Here is a 21,740-nt window from a genome sequence, read left to right on the forward strand (position 1 = left end):
GCAAGAAGTATGAACTCTTAAGAAAGATGTCAGCCACCAAATATTACTGGAGCACTCAGTCTTTTCACTTAACAAGCTTCTGTTACTGTCATTTTGAAGTAAATTTAATAATGAAATTTCACACACTGACGCCACCATTTCTGATATCCATGTACTTATAAGACTGGATGAAAAGTAATGTTTAATATCCTTATGTAAAATCACAGCAATATTTTCCACAAATTTAAGCCTTATAAAAAGAAGAAAAGACACAAATGTTGAGAAAATGTGTGTGCATATACTTCAATTTCAAGGAGATCAAGACATTATTGGTGTGTAATCTTGCTTTGCAGCTGCTGTGTGGCGGTGCACCATCAGAAATGACAAGGTATATTGCAGGGCAACTGTGCGTCAGAGCAGCCTTGTTTTCATGTGTGGGAGTGTGGAGCATTGTCACCCTCCTGAGGTGGGAGCACTTTCTAAGGCCAAGTTTCTCAGTAGACTGAACAGAGAAGCAAGAGCTCACCCTCATGAGTCTGCAGCCTCAATAGTCAAGAGAGTCTTAGCTTCAGACTTTGCCTCAGAGTGTCCTGGTTCCCTCAAGCTTGCCAACCTCATCAGGAGCGTCAACTACCAGAGAAGGGCAGCCAGGCCGAAGGATCCCGCATCACTAGACTTTGAGACCAACGACTCAGCTATCCCTGAAGGATTCCTGAAAGCAGACATATTTATTGCTGGAAAAAGGCACTTAATTTTTGGCACCCCAGCCATGCTCAGTCTGCTCTCTCAGGCAAGAATGTGGTACTGTGATCTAAGGTTCTCCCTTGTATCCAGTCCATTCCAGCAGCTGTTCTCTCTGCATGTATTTATTAAATCAGGGTCCACATCCAAGCAGGTTCCCATGTTATTTGTACTTATGTCAGACAGAACTAAGGAAGATTATGTTGCTGTGCTTCTTAAGATATTGGAACTTCTGCCAGCAATGCCTAATGTTCATACCATCACCATGGACTTTGAAATGGGACTCTGGACTGCTGTGATGGATATTCTTCCCACAGCCAGACTGTATGGTTCTCATTACAGCTGGAACCAGTTGGTGTGGCATAAGATCAGTGATTTGGACTTGGTTGCAAGTTACCACAACAGTGATTCAACACAGAAATTTTGCAGACAGTTGATGGCCTTGCCCTTCTTGCCAGTGACAGAAATCCCAGGCATGTTTGTTGAGTTTACTGATTCTACAGAGGACTCCAGTCAGTGCTACAAGGACTTAGTGAACTTTGTTAGGTTAATGTGGCTTGATAGCTCTCTGTGGCCACCTTCCAGGTGGTCTGTCTTTAAGAGACCCATCAGAACCAAGAACGACGTGGATGGCTGGCTGAAGAGGGTCACTCATAAATCACAGAAGAAGAGCATGGGATTCTATCAGCTCATTGCACTCCTTTTCAAAGAATCTATCTTTGATGAAAATCAAATTTCTCTTGTGACTGATGAGGAGCTGATAAAATACCAGAGAGCAAAGTTCTCTCGTGTACAAGCAAAAATTTTTGAAACGTGGGAATGTTTCAGCAAGAATGAGCTTTCACCTCTGGACTTGCTGAACCATGTAGCAGTGTTCAATGGCCCTGACACTTCAGGGGAATGAATAGCTTTGCCTTCTGTAATGTAATGTAATGTAAAGAAATAATTTAGTGCTTTGTACTCTTAATTTGATTTTGTGTTGCTCATCAATAAAGAATATTATATATACATATATATATATATATATATACATATATAATTGTTGTTTCTTGGTCTCCATACAGTACGAGTATCATTTGTTCACAAACCATTCAGCATCCACACCATGTAAATACATTCCATATGTATTTAACTCATAACCCTGTCACATTTTGCTTATACATATTTTGTTGACACATTCCATCTCATCATGTTATACTACTCGCTGTGTATCTGCTGCAGTTCAGTTGCAGTGCTCCACTCCACTGTGGTCTAGTGTACTTGTATATTGGTAATTTCGTGATGTTTATTGATTTTTTCTATTTTTCTGTTCTTACATATTTATCTGTCTCGTGCACCACAGGAAAAAGGGATGGTATGAAGACAATGAAGACACCACTGTGAGAAAATATATGTAGTGTGTGTGTGTGTGTGTGTGTGTGTGTGTGTGTGTGTGTGTGTGTGTGTGTGTGTGTGTGTGTGTGTGTGTGTGTGTGTGTGTGTGTGTGTGTGTGTGTGTGTGTGTGTGTGTGTGTTATATATATGTATATTATATATATATATATATATATATATATATATATATATATATATATATATATATATATATATATATATATATATATATATATATATATATATATATATATATATATATATATATATATATATATATATATATATATATATATATATATATATATATATATATATATATATATATATATATATATATATATATATATATATATATATATATATATATATATATATATATATATATATATATATATATATATATATATATATATATATATATATATATATTCAGTGCATACTATCAGCATGGAGTAATTCATTGTTTTAGCTTGTACAAGACATATTTTGATCTAAAGTGTTGCTGTGATTCAGTGTGGATGGATGGTGGTGCGCAATGTGTGGCAGGTGGCCACTGGCTGATCTCACACCTTGCATGAACATTCTGTAGTCATCTTGCTCCATTGCCACAGATGTTGCTGGATCAATACAGCATGTAATTTAAGGAAATGCTCAAGATGAATGTAAAACCTTATGATGAAGATTTTTAAGAAAAGGAAATAGGCTCATTGTCAGGGGAGTGAGGCCATGTGTATGTTGCAGGAGAGCGTGGGTGTGACCATCGGCCAGGCAACAAACATTCCAGCCCATGAATGGTCACAAAAATCACCCAGCACAAGTGGTGCCGTCACTGTGTTCTGCATGCCAAAAAGATCCACCCCACGGCGCCGTCCCCCTGCCAGCTACAGGCCCTGTGACATCTGTGGGTTAATACCATTTGGGGGTATTGACCGCCATGTGGCTAGCCACCACCCCGAGGTTCTTGTACGTCCTTGTGCACTGTGTGATGCTCGATTCCGCACTTTTCGACAGCTGGGCAGCCACGTCCTGCGCACACATGGCCCGGTGCTGCTCTGTCCTGTCTGCACTGTGGGTTACCTCCATGCCTTGGAGTTTCAGAAACACATGCAGGAGGCTCACTTGGAGGCTCCAGCAACATATACATGTGTGGTGTGCAGAAGTTGCATGTCATCTCTCTCAGACTACTGCAGTCACATGGAGTCTCATGAGGAGGAGGCAGCTGTGTGTGTACAGGGTAAAGTGCATAAAGAAAATAGTAATGAAGCAAGTGATAAAGATGATGGTGGCCATCTGGAGTGTGGTCAGTGCCAAGAAAAGTTCAAATTGCCCTCTGCTCGAAGACGCCACCTGCAGGAGAGTCATGGAGAGCAGCTCAGTTTTCGATGTGAAATCTGTCACTTGTTGTTCAGTTCCAGTGGTGGCTTGCTTGACCACACTGAGACCCACTCTACTGGCAAAATCAACTGTCCACTGTGTGACCAGCATTTTGCCAGGTTCCATCACTTAAAGAACCACTGTAATGTGGTTCATGCCAACACTGCATCTTACAGGTGCCAGCACTGCACACATGTGGGGAAGTCTATCAATGCCATCTTCACCCATGCTGTGGTTCACCATCCAGGCCAGCTGGGTCTGGCCCGTAACGTGGCCTGCTCCAAGTGTGGAGAAAAATTCCACTCAGGCCGAGAGCTGAGTCAGCACAAGGCAGTGCGTCACCCAGAGATGGTAGACTGTTTGCATTGTGGGAAAAAATTTAGCAAATATCAAATATCGTCACACATTAATGAGAAGCACACAAAGCAGCACAAGTTAGAGTGTTCCTATTGCCACCAGACGTTTTACAACAGCAGCCGTCTCTCTGACCACGTGAAGCGCCACCACCTCCGGGAGAAGTACTCCCGTTACGTGTGTTCTGAGTGCAGCAAGGCCTACATCACACGGCATGAGCTGGAGCGCCACATGGCCGCACACCAGAATAAACGCCGGCACAAGTGTGAATTCTGCAGCCGAGCCTACTTCAAGGCTGGCGACCTGACTTACCACAGGCGCACCCACACCGGGGAGCGGCCACACTGCTGCACCATCTGTGTGGCAGCCTTCTCCCGCCCCTCAGAGCTCTCAACACATATGTCCCGCGTCCACGGCATCCACCACCGGTCCAGGCGTTACCTCCGCAGTGCTGGCAACGTTGCGGGGGCGTCACTGGAAGGTGGTGCAGGTGACAAGGCCGGCACTACTGATGGACAGGGACGGGTGGTGGTGGAAGGAAAGCAGGACCCTCAGCTGATCACAGAAGTTGGAGAGGATGGCCATGTTGTGCAGGTGGTGGAGGAGGACTCCCCTCTGCAGGTGATACAGGCTTTGCCCCAGGACGAGCCCCACCCCCGCCAGCCCTCAGACATGCAGGTCATCTATGTGGAACTGGCAGAGTGATGGAGTGATGGCTGGTGTGGTGTGATGATCTGTGTGGCCAAGGTGTGTGATCAGTCACTTTTTTTTTTTCTTTTTTTTTCTTTTTTTGAGGGGCACCAGCTAAGGACAACAAAAATCGCAACATAAGAAAAGGCCAGACTCAGAAAGGGAAGCCAGATCACCAGTAGAGTGGCCTTGACAGAACCCATTCTGGTAATTAGATAGAAGGTTGTGAAGTGATGTTTAAGAATCTTTCTGTTAAGAATAGATTCAAAAACTAAATAAGCAGGAAATTAAAGCAATAAGATGGTAGTTTGAGGGATTAGAATGGTCATCCTTTTTAGGAACAGGTTGAATGTAGGCAAACTTCCAGCAAAGAAAGGTTGATGTTGATACCCAGAGTTGAAAGAGTTTGACTAGGCAAGATGCAAGCACCAAGGCACAGTTTTGTTGAACAATAGAAGGGACCCCATCTGGTCCATAAGCATTCCAAGGGTTTAGGCCAGTGAAAGCATGGAAAATATCATTGTGAAGGATTTTAATAGGTAGAATGAAGTAGTCAGAGGGTGGAGGAGAGGGAGGAACAAGCCCTGAATCATCCAAGGTGTTTGAGGTAGTGCAATGTTATTTCCATGATATGTGAAGCCAATCAAGAGGAAGAAATATTGGGAACACAGTTCCTCACACACCTGTAAATACACTCTCTCTCTCTCTCTCTCTCTCTCTCTCTCTCTCTCTCTCTCTCTCTCTCTCTCTCTCTCTCTCTCTCTCTCTCTCTCTCTCTCTCTCTCTCTCTCTCTCTCTCTCTCTCTCTCTCTCTCTCTCTCTCTCTCTCTCTCTCTTTAATCAGTCGTGAAACCTGAGTCACCCTTACCTGAAGTATCCATTTTTCATTTTTGTTTCACCATTCTAGGACAGGATGGCAGTGTTTACAGCTACATAACACGAATGACTGTGTCTAGCATCTTAAGGGGTGAGGTTGGCTTGGTAAGGGCATTCTTCCATACTGTTGATGCAGACAAAAAAAAATAAAGTAAAAAAAAGTAATAAAAATAACTAATACTCTGGAACCTCCACATTTGGAGATGCTGATCCATCAGTTTGGTACGAGTACTGTGTAGTGACTAGAGGCTTCCTGTACATCCTTCTGTGTGTTGCATGTATGTGATGTGTGTTGGAGTGTCTGGTTATGCAAGATATAGTGCTAGATGTAATGGTAGTGATGATTGTGGCTCGTGGAGTGTGTGATGTGTGGTGGGGTGTGTGGCTGTATGGGTGATGCTGGAGTGATGTTTGTGAAGTGTATGATGGAAGTATATTTTGTTATGCAAGATATGCTGGATAAATCTGAAGTGATGTGTGTGTGTGTGTGTGTGTGTGAGTGTGAAGGAAAGAGGGGTAGGGTTGTTATGAAGGAGAGATTTTTTATGAAGTGATGTTTGTGTAGTGTGTAGGTGGTGTGTGATGAGTGTGTTTTTTATAAGATGTGATGTTTAGTGGATCGAAAATGCAGATAGTGTTCTGTTGGAAGTGGTGCTGAAGAGACTGTATTCTGTGCTGTAAATATCATCACGCGTGGAGTATTTTGTATGTTTACCAAGACTTTAAAGTAGTGAGCTCTCGTCTGTGGGGGGGAGGGGATGGGAGGACGTGAGCTATTTGGAAATTGAAACTTATTGGATGTGATGGAACGATGTCCGCTTTTACAGGTGGTAATAAAAAAAGGGTACACTCGCTGAGTTGTTTGCTTGCTTGTTTGTGTTTTACTTGGGAAAGCTTTAGAAAGTTATACATAAATTGTCACGCAAGGAAAGTAAAAGTTATTTGTATATCGTACACATAAAATTAGTGTGAAAGAAAGTTTAAATGCGATAATACTCCTCCTGTGAACAGCACATTTTAATTAATAAATATGTTTAAAAAAAAGAGAGGGAAAACATCGGCCATGAAAGTTGAGGGAGGGTAAAAATAGAATCCATTTGCTTCCTGCCAGCCATCTGTCTGCGTGGATGGCGCGGCGATAACATGCATGTACTTGATCAGTGAGGGTATTGATTTTCCTATACCGCGTTGATGACCGAACAGGCTTCAGGTGGGAGTCGTTCAGGTGTGTGATGGCGCCGCCAGGGCCCGGTAACGCTCTGCTCGCAAATTAACTGGAGTGTTAGAGTCGTGATAGTTATTGCCGCGGATGTATCGAGTGGCCAGGAATGGTGTGTGCACTTGTACAACAGCAATATTTCCCCAGGGGAGCGAGGACGGCACACAGCGGGTGGTGCAGGAGGAAGGGGACATCTCCCAGGTGCTGCAGGCCACGCCGCGCTTGAAGCACTTCCTCACGCCGAGCCAGGACGCTTTCAGTCGACCCTCCCTCACTTGTAACTCATGTAGCCTTACGTTCTCCTCCACGCGCGGCCTCCTCGCGCATCGCTGCGGCTACCAGTGCCCGGAGTGCGATGCGGAGGAGGGGAGTGTAGGGGCCCTCACGCGGCACCTGCGGCACTGCACCCCACAGCCTCAACAAGTCAAGACAACTTCGTTTTCATGCAAATTTTGCAGAGTCGTGTTCGAAAGGGAGTCCCAGCTGCAGGACCACGTGGGGGAGCACACCAGCCAGTGCCTCAAGCAGTACTCGCAGCTGCTGAAGGAGCGAGGTCTGGCGGAGACGCCTCTCTCGGAGCCCCAGCCGCCCCTCAGGAAAGGCAGGCCGAGAAAGAACAGTGATTGCCCCAAATGTGGCCTTATTTACAGCTCAGTGAGCGACCTCACTCGACACCTGAGACAGGCCCACCCTGACTCGCTGCCCCACGCCTGCAGGCTGTGTGACGACCGCTTCCACCTCAGGCAGGAGCTGGAGGCGCACATCGTGCTTCACTTCCTCGGCTCCTTCAAGTGCGACTTCTGTGGGATTCACTTTGGCCTCAAGTATCCATTTTTAAGACACTTGGAAGCCCAGCATCCTGGAGACTTCCTGCTGAAGTGCGAGTTTTGTGAGTTCACCTCCGCCAGCTTCCTGGAGTACCGCCAGCACCGCCGCGAGCCTCACCAGGCGGGAGGCCACGGGGAGGTGCCGGCGGGGTGTCAACACTGTGACGAACTGGTGCCTCACGACGAGCTGGAGGAGCACACTGAGGAACACCTGTGGCAGCAGGAGCCGCGGCCCGTCACTGTGAGACCCGTGAGTGAAGGAAGCCACGCGGCGGGCAGACGGCGCGGCAGATCGGGCAAGAAGTGGCCGCACTGCCCTGAGTGTGACATCACTTTCTCCAGCGCGGCGGCTCTGTCGCGCCACAACCACCAGCAGCACCCACACAAATACTCCAAGCAGTGTGACGTGTGTGGCCACAGGTTCAAGGGGCAGCGCGCCCTTGAGTTGCACCGGGAGGGGCACCAGAGGGGCAGGTGCTGGTGTCCCGTGTGCAAACTGAGGTTCAATCAGCGGCAACACGTGGAGCAGCACTTCCTGCGCGCCCACGCTGATGTGACGGCCATTGAGTGTGAGTACTGCGATGCGCGCCTGGCCTCGTACAGGAAGTACCTGTACCACTGCCGCACCGCGCATGCCGAGCTGCTGGAGGACCGTGCCGAGCTGAAGTGCGAGTACTGTGACGAATGTCTGCCCAACCACGTGCTGCTCAACCAGCACATGGCGCGTCGCCACGGACACAACCACCAGAACGCCCCCAAGAACATGTGTCCCGTGTGCAAGAAGTACTTCGTGCATGTGGACGTGCACATGAACATACACACCCGCGCCGTGCAGTTCCCGTGCGAGGAGTGCGGCGAGGTGTTCTTCATGCATTCCAGCCTGCTGGGCCACCGCAAGGTGCGCCACGACCACAACGCCAAGACGCACCTGTGTAACACCTGCGGCAAGAAGTTCATCAGTAGCTCTCTCCTGCGTTACCACCACGAGCAAGTACACCTGCACAAGCGTCAGCACTGCTGCGAGTACTGCGGCAGCGCCTACAAGAGCAAGTCAGCACTCAACTACCACCTGAAGGCACACACGGGGGAGCGCCCCTACAAGTGTGAGGAGTGCGGCATGGGCTTCCACCGCCCCTCTACCCTCAAGACTCACATGGAGGGCACGCACCACCGCCCGTACCAGCACCTGTACCGCAAGCCACACCGGCGGGCGGGGGCTGGGGTGGTGGCGGAGGGGAAGGAGGAGGAGGCTGCGGCGGGGAGGAGTAGGCAGGACGTTCCCTCTGACATAGTGGAAATCGATGTCGCGAAATCCGTCATTATAGGCGATGAGGTCGGCATAGAGATGAGCTTGGCGAAGGATGGGAAGAGAGTGCAGGGCGAGGAGGACGTGGCCGAGATGGTGACCGTGGTGGAGGGACTCAGGGACCTGTCCAGCCTGTACGAGGAGGACGGCCACCAAAACGTCTATGTCATACAGGCTCTCGAGGACTCCTAGCCGCCCCTGCCATGCCTCCCGCAGCATCCTTAGAGGGGATCGTGTGACGCGTGGAATTAAGGTTGCATGTTAGATCCTGAAGCGTGGCAGTTATTAGCTCTATATGACCGTGATAATTGTGTGTGTGTTTGTGTGTGCGTGGGTGGGAGGGGTGCACATGTACGTACAAAACAAACCAAATGAAAAGGAATATGACAGCAATTTCATATTTTCATTGACACCATCACTATCATCATACCATTCTCATCATCACAAATATTCATTCCACTCGTATTGCTTTCATAAATCAATAAAATACTAGTGATTAATGAATAAAGGAGAAACACAAATGGTCCTGCCGTATTTCAACCCTGTTACATTTCCTTGTTTCACCGTTGAGGGAGTCGAGGGGGAAGTAATGGATGCAAGATGGCGCATATAAACACTTCACAGGAGAGTGTTGCGAGCAGACCCACTTACCGCTGCCCGCCTCTTAAAGTTGCTTGTTTTGAGCACCACACGTACACACACACACACACACACACACACACACACACACACACACACACACACAGGGGGAAATATTCTCTTGTTTTCACCTTTTACATGAAGAGGAAACCGTATAAGAAAGAGAAAAATGTTAATCACTGCTCCTCAAAACAACATGAAACCAAATGATGAAAAGAGAGAGAGAGAGAGAGAGAGAGAGAGAGAGAGAGAGAGAGAGAGAGAGAGAGAGAGAGAGAGAGAGAGAGCACCAAGACTAGGAAAAATGTACGAGAGAAACAAATTTGCAAGATGAGATAAAGTGTTATATCATCAGGTAATTTATTGCGACAGATGACGTGTATTTTCATTAAAGCACCGAGCGTTGATTTACACGGGAAGGGCTTCGTAAATACCACTCTTTCACGGCAATCTACGAGTTATATTTAAATGACATTATACTTTATTACTGCTATTTAAATTCTGAGTGCCGTTGCCACGTTAATGATAATGTATTGTTACATGTTAATCTTGCCTCCATATTTGTGTTGCTATTTTCCATTTTTTTTTTCTCTGATTAGTTTAAATGATTTTCCAACGTTTTGTTTATAATGGTGCTCTCTCTCTCTCTCTCTCTCTCTCTCTCTCTCTCTCTCTCTCTCTCTCTCTCTCTCTCTCTCTCTCTCTCTCTCTCTCTCATTCGATCAATCATATTTTCACTCAGTTTTGTACGTGATTAAAGATAAAAGCATGCCTACAGTTCTAATGTAACGTTTTGTGTGCTTTGTGCGTAAAATGTCTTCATGTTCCATTTCGTCTTCTGTATGAGTGACGTGACTTCTGTGCATTTGTTATTGTCTAGCTTCTCTCGCTGGAATGTCCATCTTCCTGCCATCTTTCCTTCCTTCTTTCTTTCCTTCCTTCCTTTCTTTTTCTTTCTTTCTTTCTTTCTTTTTTCTTTCTTCCCTCCTTCCTTCCTTCCTTCCTTCCTTCCTTCCTTCCTTCCTTCCTTCGATCCATGTTGGTGCATGGAGTGAAGTCTTGTGTCGGCGCGCCGCCCTCGGGTCCCTCCTGACTCAACTTTGGGGCATCAGGTTGCAGATCAATCGAAAAGTTTTGGTGGTGACGCGCCAGGAGAATGTGTGAGGGTCGAGCATGAGTTTCGCTCTAGCGGTGAAGGAGGGAATGGTCGTGGTGGTGTGGCGGCGCGGCATGCGCTGCTCTCCCTAATGTAGATATTAACTTAGTTGTGTTTCGCTGAACTTTGTTAGTCGTGTGCTCTTATTACTGTGTTAGTGGTTGTAATGTTGATATGTTCTTGCTGATGACAGCGAGGAGCTTGGGAAAGTAGTGTTGAGGCGCGCGGGACCGTACTGACGCCCGCTGTTTGGCTTTTGCAGGCCGAGGCGGTGAGCCCGAGGGAGGGCGGAGGTGCTGATGATGCCTCGCCTGCCTCCGACCGGCCCGCCTGTCCCGTATGCACCGCCACCTTCTCCTTCAATTCACAAATGCGGCGCCATGTTCGATACGAACATCCAGAATTCGATACCAGTGAACTGGACTCCGCGGCGCGCGCCTCAGTCACCCAGCGACGTCTGGAGGAGATCCACATGGAGGTAGAGGAGGACGTGAATCCTGAGGACGATATGGCGCAGACCATGGACCTCCGCTGTTCCTGGTGCGACCTGGACTTTGAGGACAAGGAGCTGTATGACGACCACCTGGAGGAGCACGGCGCCCAGGCCTTCCAGCAGTATCTGGCCAAGCTGGACCAGTCGGCTGCCTCGCGGGATGGCGGCCTTGATGGAAGGGAAGCAAGCATGGCTGCCACTGGTAAGGGCGAGGGACAGAACACCAAGTGCAGGCTGTGTGAGCACGCGTGCAGCAGCGAGCTGAAGATGGAACAGCACGTGGACAAATGCCACGACGGCCTGCCGCGAGTATGCAGCCTGTGTGGCGAGCACTGCTCCGATAAGGCGTCCCTGCACACCCACCTCGTCCACCACTTCAGCGGCATGATAGAGTGCCCCATCTGCCCCATCAGGTTCTCCATCAGGAACCACCTGCTCGCCCACCTGCAGTACTACCATGCCTCTGGGTACGCCATCGTGTGTGGCAACTGTAACACAGAGTTTACTAATTACGAGAAATTCGAAGCCCACCAGGCACACGAGCACGGCCTCGGGGCGAAGAGGACGTGCGAGATGTGCGAGAAGGAACTGTTCGCTGTGGACTTCGAGGAGCACCTGGCCGAGCACGAGGCTCAGGTGGACTGGAAGGAGTCTCGCACGCACGCGTGTAACCTGTGCCAGGCAAGCTTCATGTTCATCTCACACCTGTACCACCACAAGTACCAGGACCACGCCGGCGCCTTCACCTTCAAGTGCAGTGAGTGTGAACGTCGCTTCAGGACGGGACGCATGCTGTCCTCGCACAAGTGGGGCCACAGGTACGGCACGCACCAGTGCCCCGTGTGTCGCCTGAAGTACAGACAGGTGGACCAGCTCAAAAGGCACCTACTAACGGTACATCCGGAGATAGAAGGCTACAGCTGCAAGTTCTGCTCCACCATGCTGAAAAATTACTCCACCTACGTGGCGCACCTGAAGTTCAAGCACCCCAAGGAGGCAGGCTACGACAAGCGGCCCGTGCGGTGCAGGCTGTGCGGGGAGTCCTTCGCCCATAAGGTGCAGTGGAAGTACCACATGAGGAACCACACCCGTTCCCTGCAGACCTGCGGCATCTGTGGCATCAGCATCAAGAACCTGGAGATCCACATGAACCTTCACACCAGGGAGAAAAAATACGAGTGTAGTGAGTGCGGCGCCGTGTACCACAACAAGGCCAGCTTCCACTTCCACGTGAAGCGCGTCCACATGGGCGAGGAGGTGAGGAAACACATGTGCGACACGTGTGAGAAGGGCTTCCTGACCCCCGCCGACCTGCGCATCCACATGTCTCGCGTCCACCGCGGCGAGAGGAACTACTGGTGCGCCATCTGCAAGAAAGGATACAAAAGCAAAGTGTCGCTCACGTACCACCAGCGCCTCCACACAGGGGAGAGGCCCCATCTGTGCACCCTGTGTGGCCGCTCCTTCAGAGTGCCTTCCTACCTCAAGCGGCACGTGGAGCACGACCACCGCGCCCAGTACACCGGTGTCTACTTCAAGCAGGGGCGCCCCAAAAGCCAGGAGGACCGCAGCCGTCCCCGCCGCCACTACCAGCAGCAGTCTGCGGCTCAGCAGCAGGACAAGGAGGTGGCCATCGCGGCGGTGGGAGAGACGAGCGCCGCCATTCCCGAGGTGGTGCAGATCACCGTGCCCATGGAGATGGGCGGCGAGGTGATATCCGCCGTGGGCACCGTACAGGACATGGGCATGGGGGCCGTGGAGCTGGAGCAGGACGGCGTGGTGTACGTGGTGTATGAAAACTGACAGGGACAACAATTCTGCTGTGTGATAAAAAAAAAAGACGTTCGAAACGTTATATTCTGTACATGGAAATATTTTATTTCTCGTTAAGTTATTTACTAAATGCTATTTACTTTCTTATAAAAGTCCAATAAAGGAATAAACCTTTTATTTGTTTTCCTTGCAATACCACACCAGGCGGGGTCTTCCCCCGGCCCGGGCCACGCTACTCACGCACTGTCACACGCCGCTCCAGGAGGGTGACGCCCAGGCCTCACGCATTTTCACCGTGCTGTCCGGCACTCACTGCCGTACCTCATTGCATACTAGAATAGCTTAGCAATAATATCAGACGACAGAGAGGTATCGATGTGTGGCGGCTGTGGCGAGGCGCGGCGAGGCAAGGCTGGTGGGCCTCGCGGGGAGCGTGGCGACTGGAGGTTTTCGTTCCTGAAACTGTGAATTAGGACTCTTGATCTTGCAGGGAGCGGCTGCCAGCACGCCCTCGCGGTCCCGGCCTTCCTGCACCACCACGCAGCCTGCAGCCGTGCCTGACGAGCATTCCCTCAAGGCGGAGGAAGGAAAGGGAAGCTGGCATGAAACAACTGCCACGCGACGCCTGCCATCAGCGGAGGCCGCCGCCAGCGACACCCTTGACGGCCGCGCCCCGCCGCCGCCCCTCTCCAAGCAGTGCCCCGTCTGTTTCATTACTTATTTCACCATCAGTGACCTCAGGAATCACTTTAAGAGAATACATTCAGATGTTAAGTCTGTCAAGTGCGTGCAGTGCAGTGAACAGATTGATGGAAATATTGATGTTTTCTTGGCCCACCGCAAAGGCCACCAGTGCGGGGACGGGGCGACGGCGGGGCGCGGCGCCAAGACCCGCGAGTGCCGCGTGTGTCATAAGCAGGTGCGGGCCTCGGGCTACTCACACCACATGGCCACCCACAAGCCTGTGTCCTGCCCCAGGTGTAACACGCAGGTGGCGCAGCGCAACCTTAAGCGACACATCAACTACTGCCACGTGAAGGCGGTGATATACCCGTGTGAAGACTGTTCAGCCGTCTACCATGACGCCTCCAATCTGCTCAGCCATCGCAAGAGGAACCACCTCGGGCAGGAGGTACGGCGACACCTGTGCGAGGTGTGCGGCAAGAAGTTTATCACCCCTTCTGACCTCCGCACCCACGTGGCGGGCGTGCACCACAACGTGAAGAAGTTTGTGTGCGAGTACTGCGGCCTCAGTTTCAAGATTTCGTCGGCGCTCATGTACCACCGGCGCCTACACACCGGGGAGAAGCCCCACACCTGCCACGTGTGTGAACGTTCCTTCATGAAGCCCAATGCCCTGGCCAAGCACGTGCGCCGCGTGCACGGCCTCGAGTACCACGGCAAGTACAGGAAGAGGACAAAGGCTCCAGAGGCGCCATCCAAGGGAGCCGCAAGCCAAGGCCCCGCCAACCCAGGGACGCCTAAATGTGAAGGCGTGACGGGGTCGTCGCTCCCTGAGGAGGAGCAGGGCGGCCCCAGTAGCTTGTCACCCACTCTGAAGGAGACGGCGCAACAAGAAGCCGAGGACGTGGGCGTGAGAGTGGCGGCCGTGTACTCCCTGGGTGAGGGAGGCGTGGTGCAGGTGGTGAACCTCCACACCCCGCAGCCCATCCAAAACCTTACCTACTATCGTCCTGAAGACCGCGCCGTGGCCCGCTCCTACGAGGCCGCCGCTCCCCTGCACGCCATCAGCTACTACAGGCAGGACGCCGAGGAGCAATACACCGTGGCCGAGCTGCTGCCGCCCCAGAACACTCACGAACCCTCCCGCACTTATCCCGGCACCGCCTCCTCGCCGGAGCCCGCGCAGCCCCACTGACCACAGCTCACTCTTGCCCGCCGCGCCAGGTTAGCAGGAAACAAGCTCATCGGTCTGTCTATCTACATTTATCTCTATATTTTCTAACTATCTATCTCTATCTGTTATATATGTATATATATATATATATATATATATATATATATATATATATATATATATATATATATATATATATATATATATATATATATATATATATATATATATATATATATATATATATATATATATATATATATATATATATGTTACGCATAATGTGGACAATTGCCTAATGTGAACATTAGGCAGAAAATTGCCTAATGTGTACATCAAGCAAGTAGGTTGCGTAAAGTTTACAAATTGTTAACATTAGGCAAAAAATGCCTATTGTTCAAATTATGCAGCTCAATTTTGCCCAATGTGAATAAGGAAAACATAATTAATTAATGCAATATTAGTATAAGTAAAATAGGTCAATCGATCTCAGGGTTCAGTTGAGTCCAATCACAAATTTTTGCATGATCTGCCTGGGTGACAGCGCGAGTTGCATTTAATTTCTTTTCTTAGGCAGCTGCACCTTCCTGATGTACATTGAGTAGTACATTGACACTTTGTATAACCTTGCCCACCAGTGGCTCTTGCTGTTGCTGTTCTCATCGATAGGCAGATATCAGGAACCTCTTCAGACTTTATAAGGGTCTGTTTGATCCCACTTAGGTCAGCTGGTGTAAATTTTGTTCTAATAATAACCTAACCTAACCTAACCTAACCTAACCTAACCTAACCTAACCTAACCTAACCTAACCTAACCTAACCTAACCTAACTATAACAGACCCAAAGTTTCGAACAACATTCGAACAAAACTGTAGACACTGGTTTGTCATTCAATTCACATTAGGCAAAATACCCTTGCCTAATTTGAAAATCATGCCTAAAGTGGACATTAAGCAAGTAAGTTGCCTATTGTCAACATCGTGCAAACAAATTGCCTAATATGAAGATTAGGCAATTTCACTGCCTAATGTTCACATTAGGCAATTATCCACATTATGCGTGACATATATATATATGTATATTCACTTTATGCTTTTGAACTTACGTATTTCCTGAGGTAATTTCTCATCGTCACCATTAGTTTGTTGCATGGCGGGGCCGCCCCGCTGTCAAGAGCACGGGAGAGAAGGGGACGGGATGCAGGTGAAGGTGAATTGGGATCAATCTCCTGCCCATCACGAAGAAGGCGCCACGAACGCGATAGGCAGGTTGAGAATCAATAATATGCGTGTGAGTAGCGGGCAAGACACCCTGACCTGGTGATCAGGCGAACTCCACTACAGACTTCTTTATGCTAGTTTCCCAGAACACTGTGTGAAGGCTGACTGAACACAGCACCGAATGTGTGTGTGTGTGTGTGTGTGTGTGTGTGTGTGTTTGTGTGTGTGTGTGTGTGTGTGTGTGTGTGTGTGTGTTTGCGTTTGCCGTGTGGTGGCTGTATGCGTGGCAGAGAGATTGCTCAGCGCAGTGCCCCAAGCAGCGGGTGAGGGGCAGAGTGGAGAGCCTGCTGACCGCCTGCTGTCTTTCAGGTGGGCCCGCGGCATCGAGGCGCAGCACAGGCCGCCCAACCCTCTGCTTCCACCCGCCGGGTGATCACCGTTCCCTCCACATTTAGGAAATGTCCTCACTGCCCCACCATCTTCCTGGACCACCTGCAGCTGGCGCAGCACCTCGCACAGCAGCACCGGGACCACCAGCAGGAGCGACAGTGCCTTCGCTGCCAGAAACACTTCGTCACCTATGAAGACCACACGGCGTGCGAGCCTTGCCTGCACACGCTGCGCCACAACGCGGTGCCCACCAAGACGACGCCCGAGGACACCCGCCTCGCGGATTCCTGTTCGTCGGCTGAAGTGGAATGTGGTCATTGTCACCAGAGCTTCAAGTCGGGGATCCTGGCGGAGCTGCACTGCTTGTCCACGGGGCACGACATGGAGCGCGTTACCGACACTGTCAAGGAGAAACCCAAGCATGAGGAGGGAAGCAAGGTGACCATGACGACAAAACAGTCCCCAGACGCCTCAAACCTCCCTGACCCCGCCTCTGGTGCAGATCCCTCTGCTAATAACAATTCCAGCAGCAGTGGAAGCAGTAACACTTCCCAAAAGACTACAAACAAGGCCAGTGATAGTCGAGTGCGGCGGGGACGCAAGCGTCGGTTGATTCGGAAGAACCAGACGGCGTGCGAGGCGTGCGGCGACGAGTGCGGCTCAGCCTCCAGCCTGTACGCACATCTGCGTGCGAGCCATCCCGAACTGTTCCCCTTCCCGTGCGGGGTGTGCGAGCGGCGGTTCAGCCTGGAGGCCAGCGCCAGAGAGCACGAGCGGCGCCATGCTTTTGGGGAGCTGCAGTGCCCCGCCTGCCCCCTCAGGTTCTCCCGCATGTCCCACCTACACCACCACGCCGTGCACCACCACCCGGACTTTACGAACTTCCCCTGCCAGTACTGCGGCGCCGTTAGCCCAACGGTGGACGCGTTGCACTCCCACATCAAGGTGCACCACGGGGACCGGCTCGGCTTGCCCGCCTCCTTCATCTGCGAAGTGTGCCAGGAAACCTTCCACACCGGCAAGGCTCTGGCGCGCCACCGCTTCAGCCGCCACCCGGGTACGGCGGAGTGCAACATCTGTGGTGCCCAGGTGGGCCGGCGCTACCTCAGCAAGCACATCAATGCTGTGCACACCAGGGAAAAGATTCACAAGTGTGACCAGTGTGACAAAGACTTCTACTCGCGCACCAGCCTCACGGGACACCAGAAGAGGCAACATGGGCCCAGGAAGCACCTGTGTCACCTGTGCGGCAAGGGATACGTGCACAACGTGGAGCTGCAGCGGCACCTCAAGGCGCACCGCAACCAGCGGGACTTCAAGTGTGACTTCTGCGGGCGATCGTTCCTAAAGGCGGTGGACTTGACGTACCACCGGCGGTCCCACACGGGGGAGCGGCCCCACCAGTGCCGCCTGTGCCCCGAGGCCTTCATCAAGCCGCTCGGCTTGCGCAAGCATATGCTCAAACACACCACCGTCAAGAAGGCGAAGAGACTAAAATATTCAAAGAAGAAAATAGATGAGTTGACTTCTTCAGTGATGGAACAGGACGAGGAGGAGATGGAGGGCGGTGCCAGCGCTCCCAGCCTCAGTCACGCCCAGCCCTCACCGGAGGACCTGCCAGACTCCCAGCACCTCACACAACCCATCCATGGTTTCCCAGATCCCACGGTCGTACCATCACCTCAGCCACAGCCAGAATTACAGCACCTGGCGCCCACGGACCTGCAGGTGCAGCAGCTGTCTGTCACGGATCTGGACAGCAGCCACCTGGAGGGACAGCTGCAGCTGTCACAAGTTGTTGATGACCTCAGCAGCGGCGAGTTGCTGGAGATGGGACCGGGACTCCTACTGGAGGCGACAGACGTTCGCGGTGGCCACCAGGGCGTCGTGGGAAGTGGGGATGTGGACGAGGCTAAGGGAGGGAACGAGGCGACGGAGAGCGAGGTGGGCCAGCAGTCTCAGCCCGTCCAAGTTATTTATGTTCATTTTATGGATCCTTCGCTCTGAGTCCCATCCCGACCACCGACCATGCAGCTTCTGTGATAACACCCCGCGGCCCGCCGGTGTCTTCCCTGCTACTTACATTTGTCTGTTCATTAAAGTTTGTCATATATTATTGTTTTTATTCCATGCCATCCTCTGACGCTTGCTGAAAAGACGCGTCAAAGAATGAATGGTGGACTGAGGCGGTGTACAGTCCAGATATGAAACGTTGAAATGAGTAGTTGCAACACACTTACACACACACACACACACACACACACACAGACACACAGACACACACACACACACACACACACACACACACACACACACACACACACACCCCACATAATTCATCAGTAAGTCCCTCATGCCTCGTGAAGTCACTAATGGGCGTGTGTGATCTGTCATCTCTGCAGGACGCGGGAGAAGCCTCCACCGAGGTGAGGGTGTCGGTGAAGGCAGACCAGGACACGAAGCAGCAAGGAAAGACTCCAAGGCCTCCTCTCTGTGCAGACCCGCGGGCGGAGACTCAAGACTCGGACGTCCTCGCCTCCCAGCTTGTGGACGGCAGCCTGACGTGTGGATGTGGCGTCAAGTCAACCTCCGAGACGGAGCATGTGGAACACGTCCTGACGCACGTTAGTGGAGCCTTCCGGTGCCCTCAATGTGACTGCTCCTACACTTCCTCCCCGCTGCTCGCTAGACACCAGCGGCTCGTCCACTCCCCAGATGCTCCAAGAGGGCGAGGCGCAAGTAGTTCTCTGCCAGCTTCGAGGCGTGGAGGTGACGCGTGCCGCTGCGGCGAGGCTGTGGGCGATCTGCTGAGCCACGCAAGCGTGCATTTGACGGGGCGGGAGGAGTGCCCAGTGTGTGGCATCAGACTGCTGACGGCGCGGGCACTGGAGGTCCACGTGGAGCGGAAACACTCGCCCTTCCTCATTGCCTTCCTGAAGGACGAGGAGGCGCCGCAGGAGGGCGGGGTGAGGGAGGAGGAAGGCTGCGTCCAGCCGGTGAGGTGTGACGTGTGCGGCAAGGTGGTGTCCACGACCTCCCGCCTGGCGCGCCACCGCTACCTGCACCATTCCGAGCACTACCCGTGGCCGTGCGCTGCCTGCACCCTTGCCTTCCCTTCTCCAAACGCCCGGCGCCTTCACATCTGTCCCAACCGCAGGAAAAAAGAGGGAGATGAGTCTTCCACAGGACAGAGACACGAGTGTTCCATATGCAGCGTGGTGTTCAAGTTGGCGCCGAGTCTGAGGCGTCACATGCGGCGGTCCCATGGCATTGAGAGCGCCGCGCCCTTCTCGTGCCCAGTGTGTACTCGCGCCATGACATCCCGCAAAGCGCTCACAGACCACCTGCGGTGCCATCGGCGGCAAGGCTTTCCCTGTGAGTTCTGCGGCGCCAAGCTCAAGACGGTGGACTCCCTCAACGTGCACGTTAACGAAATCCACACCCACGTGGTGCGCCTCCAGTGCAAGCTGTGCCCGCAGGTATTCTTCTCGTCTGGCCGACTTTCGTACCACATGAAACGCCACCACACGGACCGCCGCTCTTACACCAACCTGTGCCACCTGTGCGGCAAGGCGTACCCGTACCCCAGTGAGCTGCGGCTGCACCTGCGCTCGCACCGCAACGAGCGACCCTACAAGTGTGACCAGTGCCATAAGACCTTCCTCAAGCAGGGCGACCTCACTTACCACAAGCGATCACACACGGGCGAGCGGCCCCACAAGTGTCCTCACTGCGACGCTCGCTTCCCTCGCCCCAACACGCTCAGGAGTCACATCCGCTACCAACACCGCGAGACTGCCGACGTGGGCACCGCCACCTCCGCCGTCGCCGCCGCCGCCGCCGCCTCCACCACCACTACCACCACCACCACCACCACCATCCCCACCACCACCACCTCCACATCCACCACCACTACCTCTGTAAACACCACCATCACCACCACTGCTAACACCACCGCCACGACTGCCGTTACCGCCAACAGTGTTGCCACCGCCATCACTGCTGCCTCCACCAACACTACAGAGGCAGCGGCCTCCACCACCACCGTCGCCCCCTACGGGCCTGGCGCTCCCGCGGCAGACTCTGCAGTGTCCTCGGCACCCTACCTCACCACAGTGAACGCAGCGGCTTTCCCGGCCCGCCCCTCCGCCGTTGCCGTCATGACAGTGCCGGGAGGCGTGCCGCGCGCCCCCGCCCCGCCCACCCTGGTGCCCGTGGTGGAGGGCCAGCTGGTGAACACTGTGGTGGGCGGCCACATGACCGAGATGCAGCCCGTGCAGTACGTGCAGGTGGACGGATTGCCGGCAGGCCAGGCGGTGCAGGCCGTGCCCCACACCGTGCAGGGCGTGGAGTACGCCGAGGCCGCCACGCTGCCCTATCAGATCGTTCATCTACAAATCCTGCAGTAACACAAGTCCTCCATCCGAGGGTGTTGGGGCGGAGCGTGCCCCTGGGGCACTGCTCTGCGGCGGAATGCCTGTCAGTAAACTGGAAAAAAAAAAAAAAAACTCCAGGAATGTGGTAGAAACACTCACAGGTCAGTTCTCGTGATGAAGGCAGTGGTTGTGTTCATGTTCTCCCCCCCACTCCCCTCCCCTCCCGTGTGCCGCCCTTCCAGTCCTCGCCCCGGGCCACGGATGCGTCACCTGGGGCTGCACTGACTGCTGGCGCCGATAAAGCTTGTTTACGATTTTTTTATGTGAACTTTTCCATGGATTTGTAAATAAAAATCATCCATCTTACATTTTTTTTAATTACAACTCCATCACATTTGCTGCCTTTTCTTAGCTGGGGAGGGAAGGTGTAGTGCATGGGTGCCCAGGTGAGTGGGGAGGCGGCGAGGACGTGACGATGAACATCGGTGGGAGGGAGGGAGGGACCGACGCTGGAGGTGGGAAGAGAAGAGAAGAGGCAGGGGTGAGTGCGCGGTTTCCTGCAGCCCTGCATGGCGCATTGCCCTGCAGGGGAAGCGCCGCCCTCGCCGCCTGCAAGTATTCGTCAAGGTAACAGTGATCGGCTGTGTGCATCGGGAGGCTTTTCAGCCAGCAGTGACGTCACCGGTAGCGCGAAGGCCACAGGCGCGGGGCAGGTGTGGACAGGGCAGGTGTGAAGGTCGCTGCTGAGCACAGGTGTGTCTTGCGTGTTGGTTGCGTGAGATAACACCAGAAATACATTTGGTTTCCTCATCGCCCCCTCCCTCCCTCCCACCCTCCCAAGAGTCACGTGTGTAGAAGCCATTTATGTTCATACACCGGTGTTTTTCCGATGTAATGTTGCTTGTTTTACAGGCGCTTGTGTTTACTGACAAGTTATTTAAGTTAGCCTGTATCCTGCATTGGCTTTCACACACACACACACACACACACACACACACACACACACAGAGAGAGAGAGAGAGAGAGAGAGAGTCACTGGAGAAAACGGGAAGAGGCTGAAGAAAAACGTGAAGCACGCCACGGGTAACTAT

At 52.1% G+C, this 21,740-nt stretch overlaps 2 protein-coding genes across 7 annotated transcripts in view; both read left to right on the forward strand.

The window, feature by feature from the left end:
* LOC135090589 (zinc finger protein 354A-like) overlaps positions 1-21,015 on the forward strand; it is a 34,802-nt gene extending 13,787 nt beyond the window's left edge. For 2 of the 6 annotated variants that reach the window (XM_063987473.1, XM_063987474.1), the window contains exon 9: positions 333-1,730. In XM_063987473.1, the coding sequence (XP_063843543.1) occupies positions 333-1,624 (1,292 nt within the window). In that variant the 3' untranslated portion in view covers positions 1,625-1,730. Of the gene's footprint in view, positions 1-332; positions 1,731-2,838; positions 5,308-6,757; positions 9,267-10,800; positions 12,979-18,675 lie in introns of those variants that run through there. The other 4 variants (XM_063987469.1, XM_063987476.1, XM_063987471.1 and 1 more) reach the window with 4 other exon arrangements.
* On the forward strand, positions 15,805-18,386 carry LOC135090590 (zinc finger protein 135-like). The gene is made up of 2 exons (XM_063987478.1): positions 15,805-15,953; positions 16,253-18,386. The coding sequence occupies exons 1-2, from the start codon at positions 15,813-15,815 to the stop codon at positions 18,278-18,280; spliced, it is 2,169 nt and encodes a 722-aa protein (XP_063843548.1). The 5' UTR covers positions 15,805-15,812; the 3' UTR covers positions 18,281-18,386.
* Positions 21,016-21,740: the final 725 nt, after the last annotated feature.

The sequence above is a fragment of the Scylla paramamosain genome, chromosome 35 (genome assembly GCF_035594125.1).
Source record: "Scylla paramamosain isolate STU-SP2022 chromosome 35, ASM3559412v1, whole genome shotgun sequence".
Classification (NCBI taxonomy): Eukaryota; Metazoa; Arthropoda; class Malacostraca; order Decapoda; family Portunidae; genus Scylla; species Scylla paramamosain.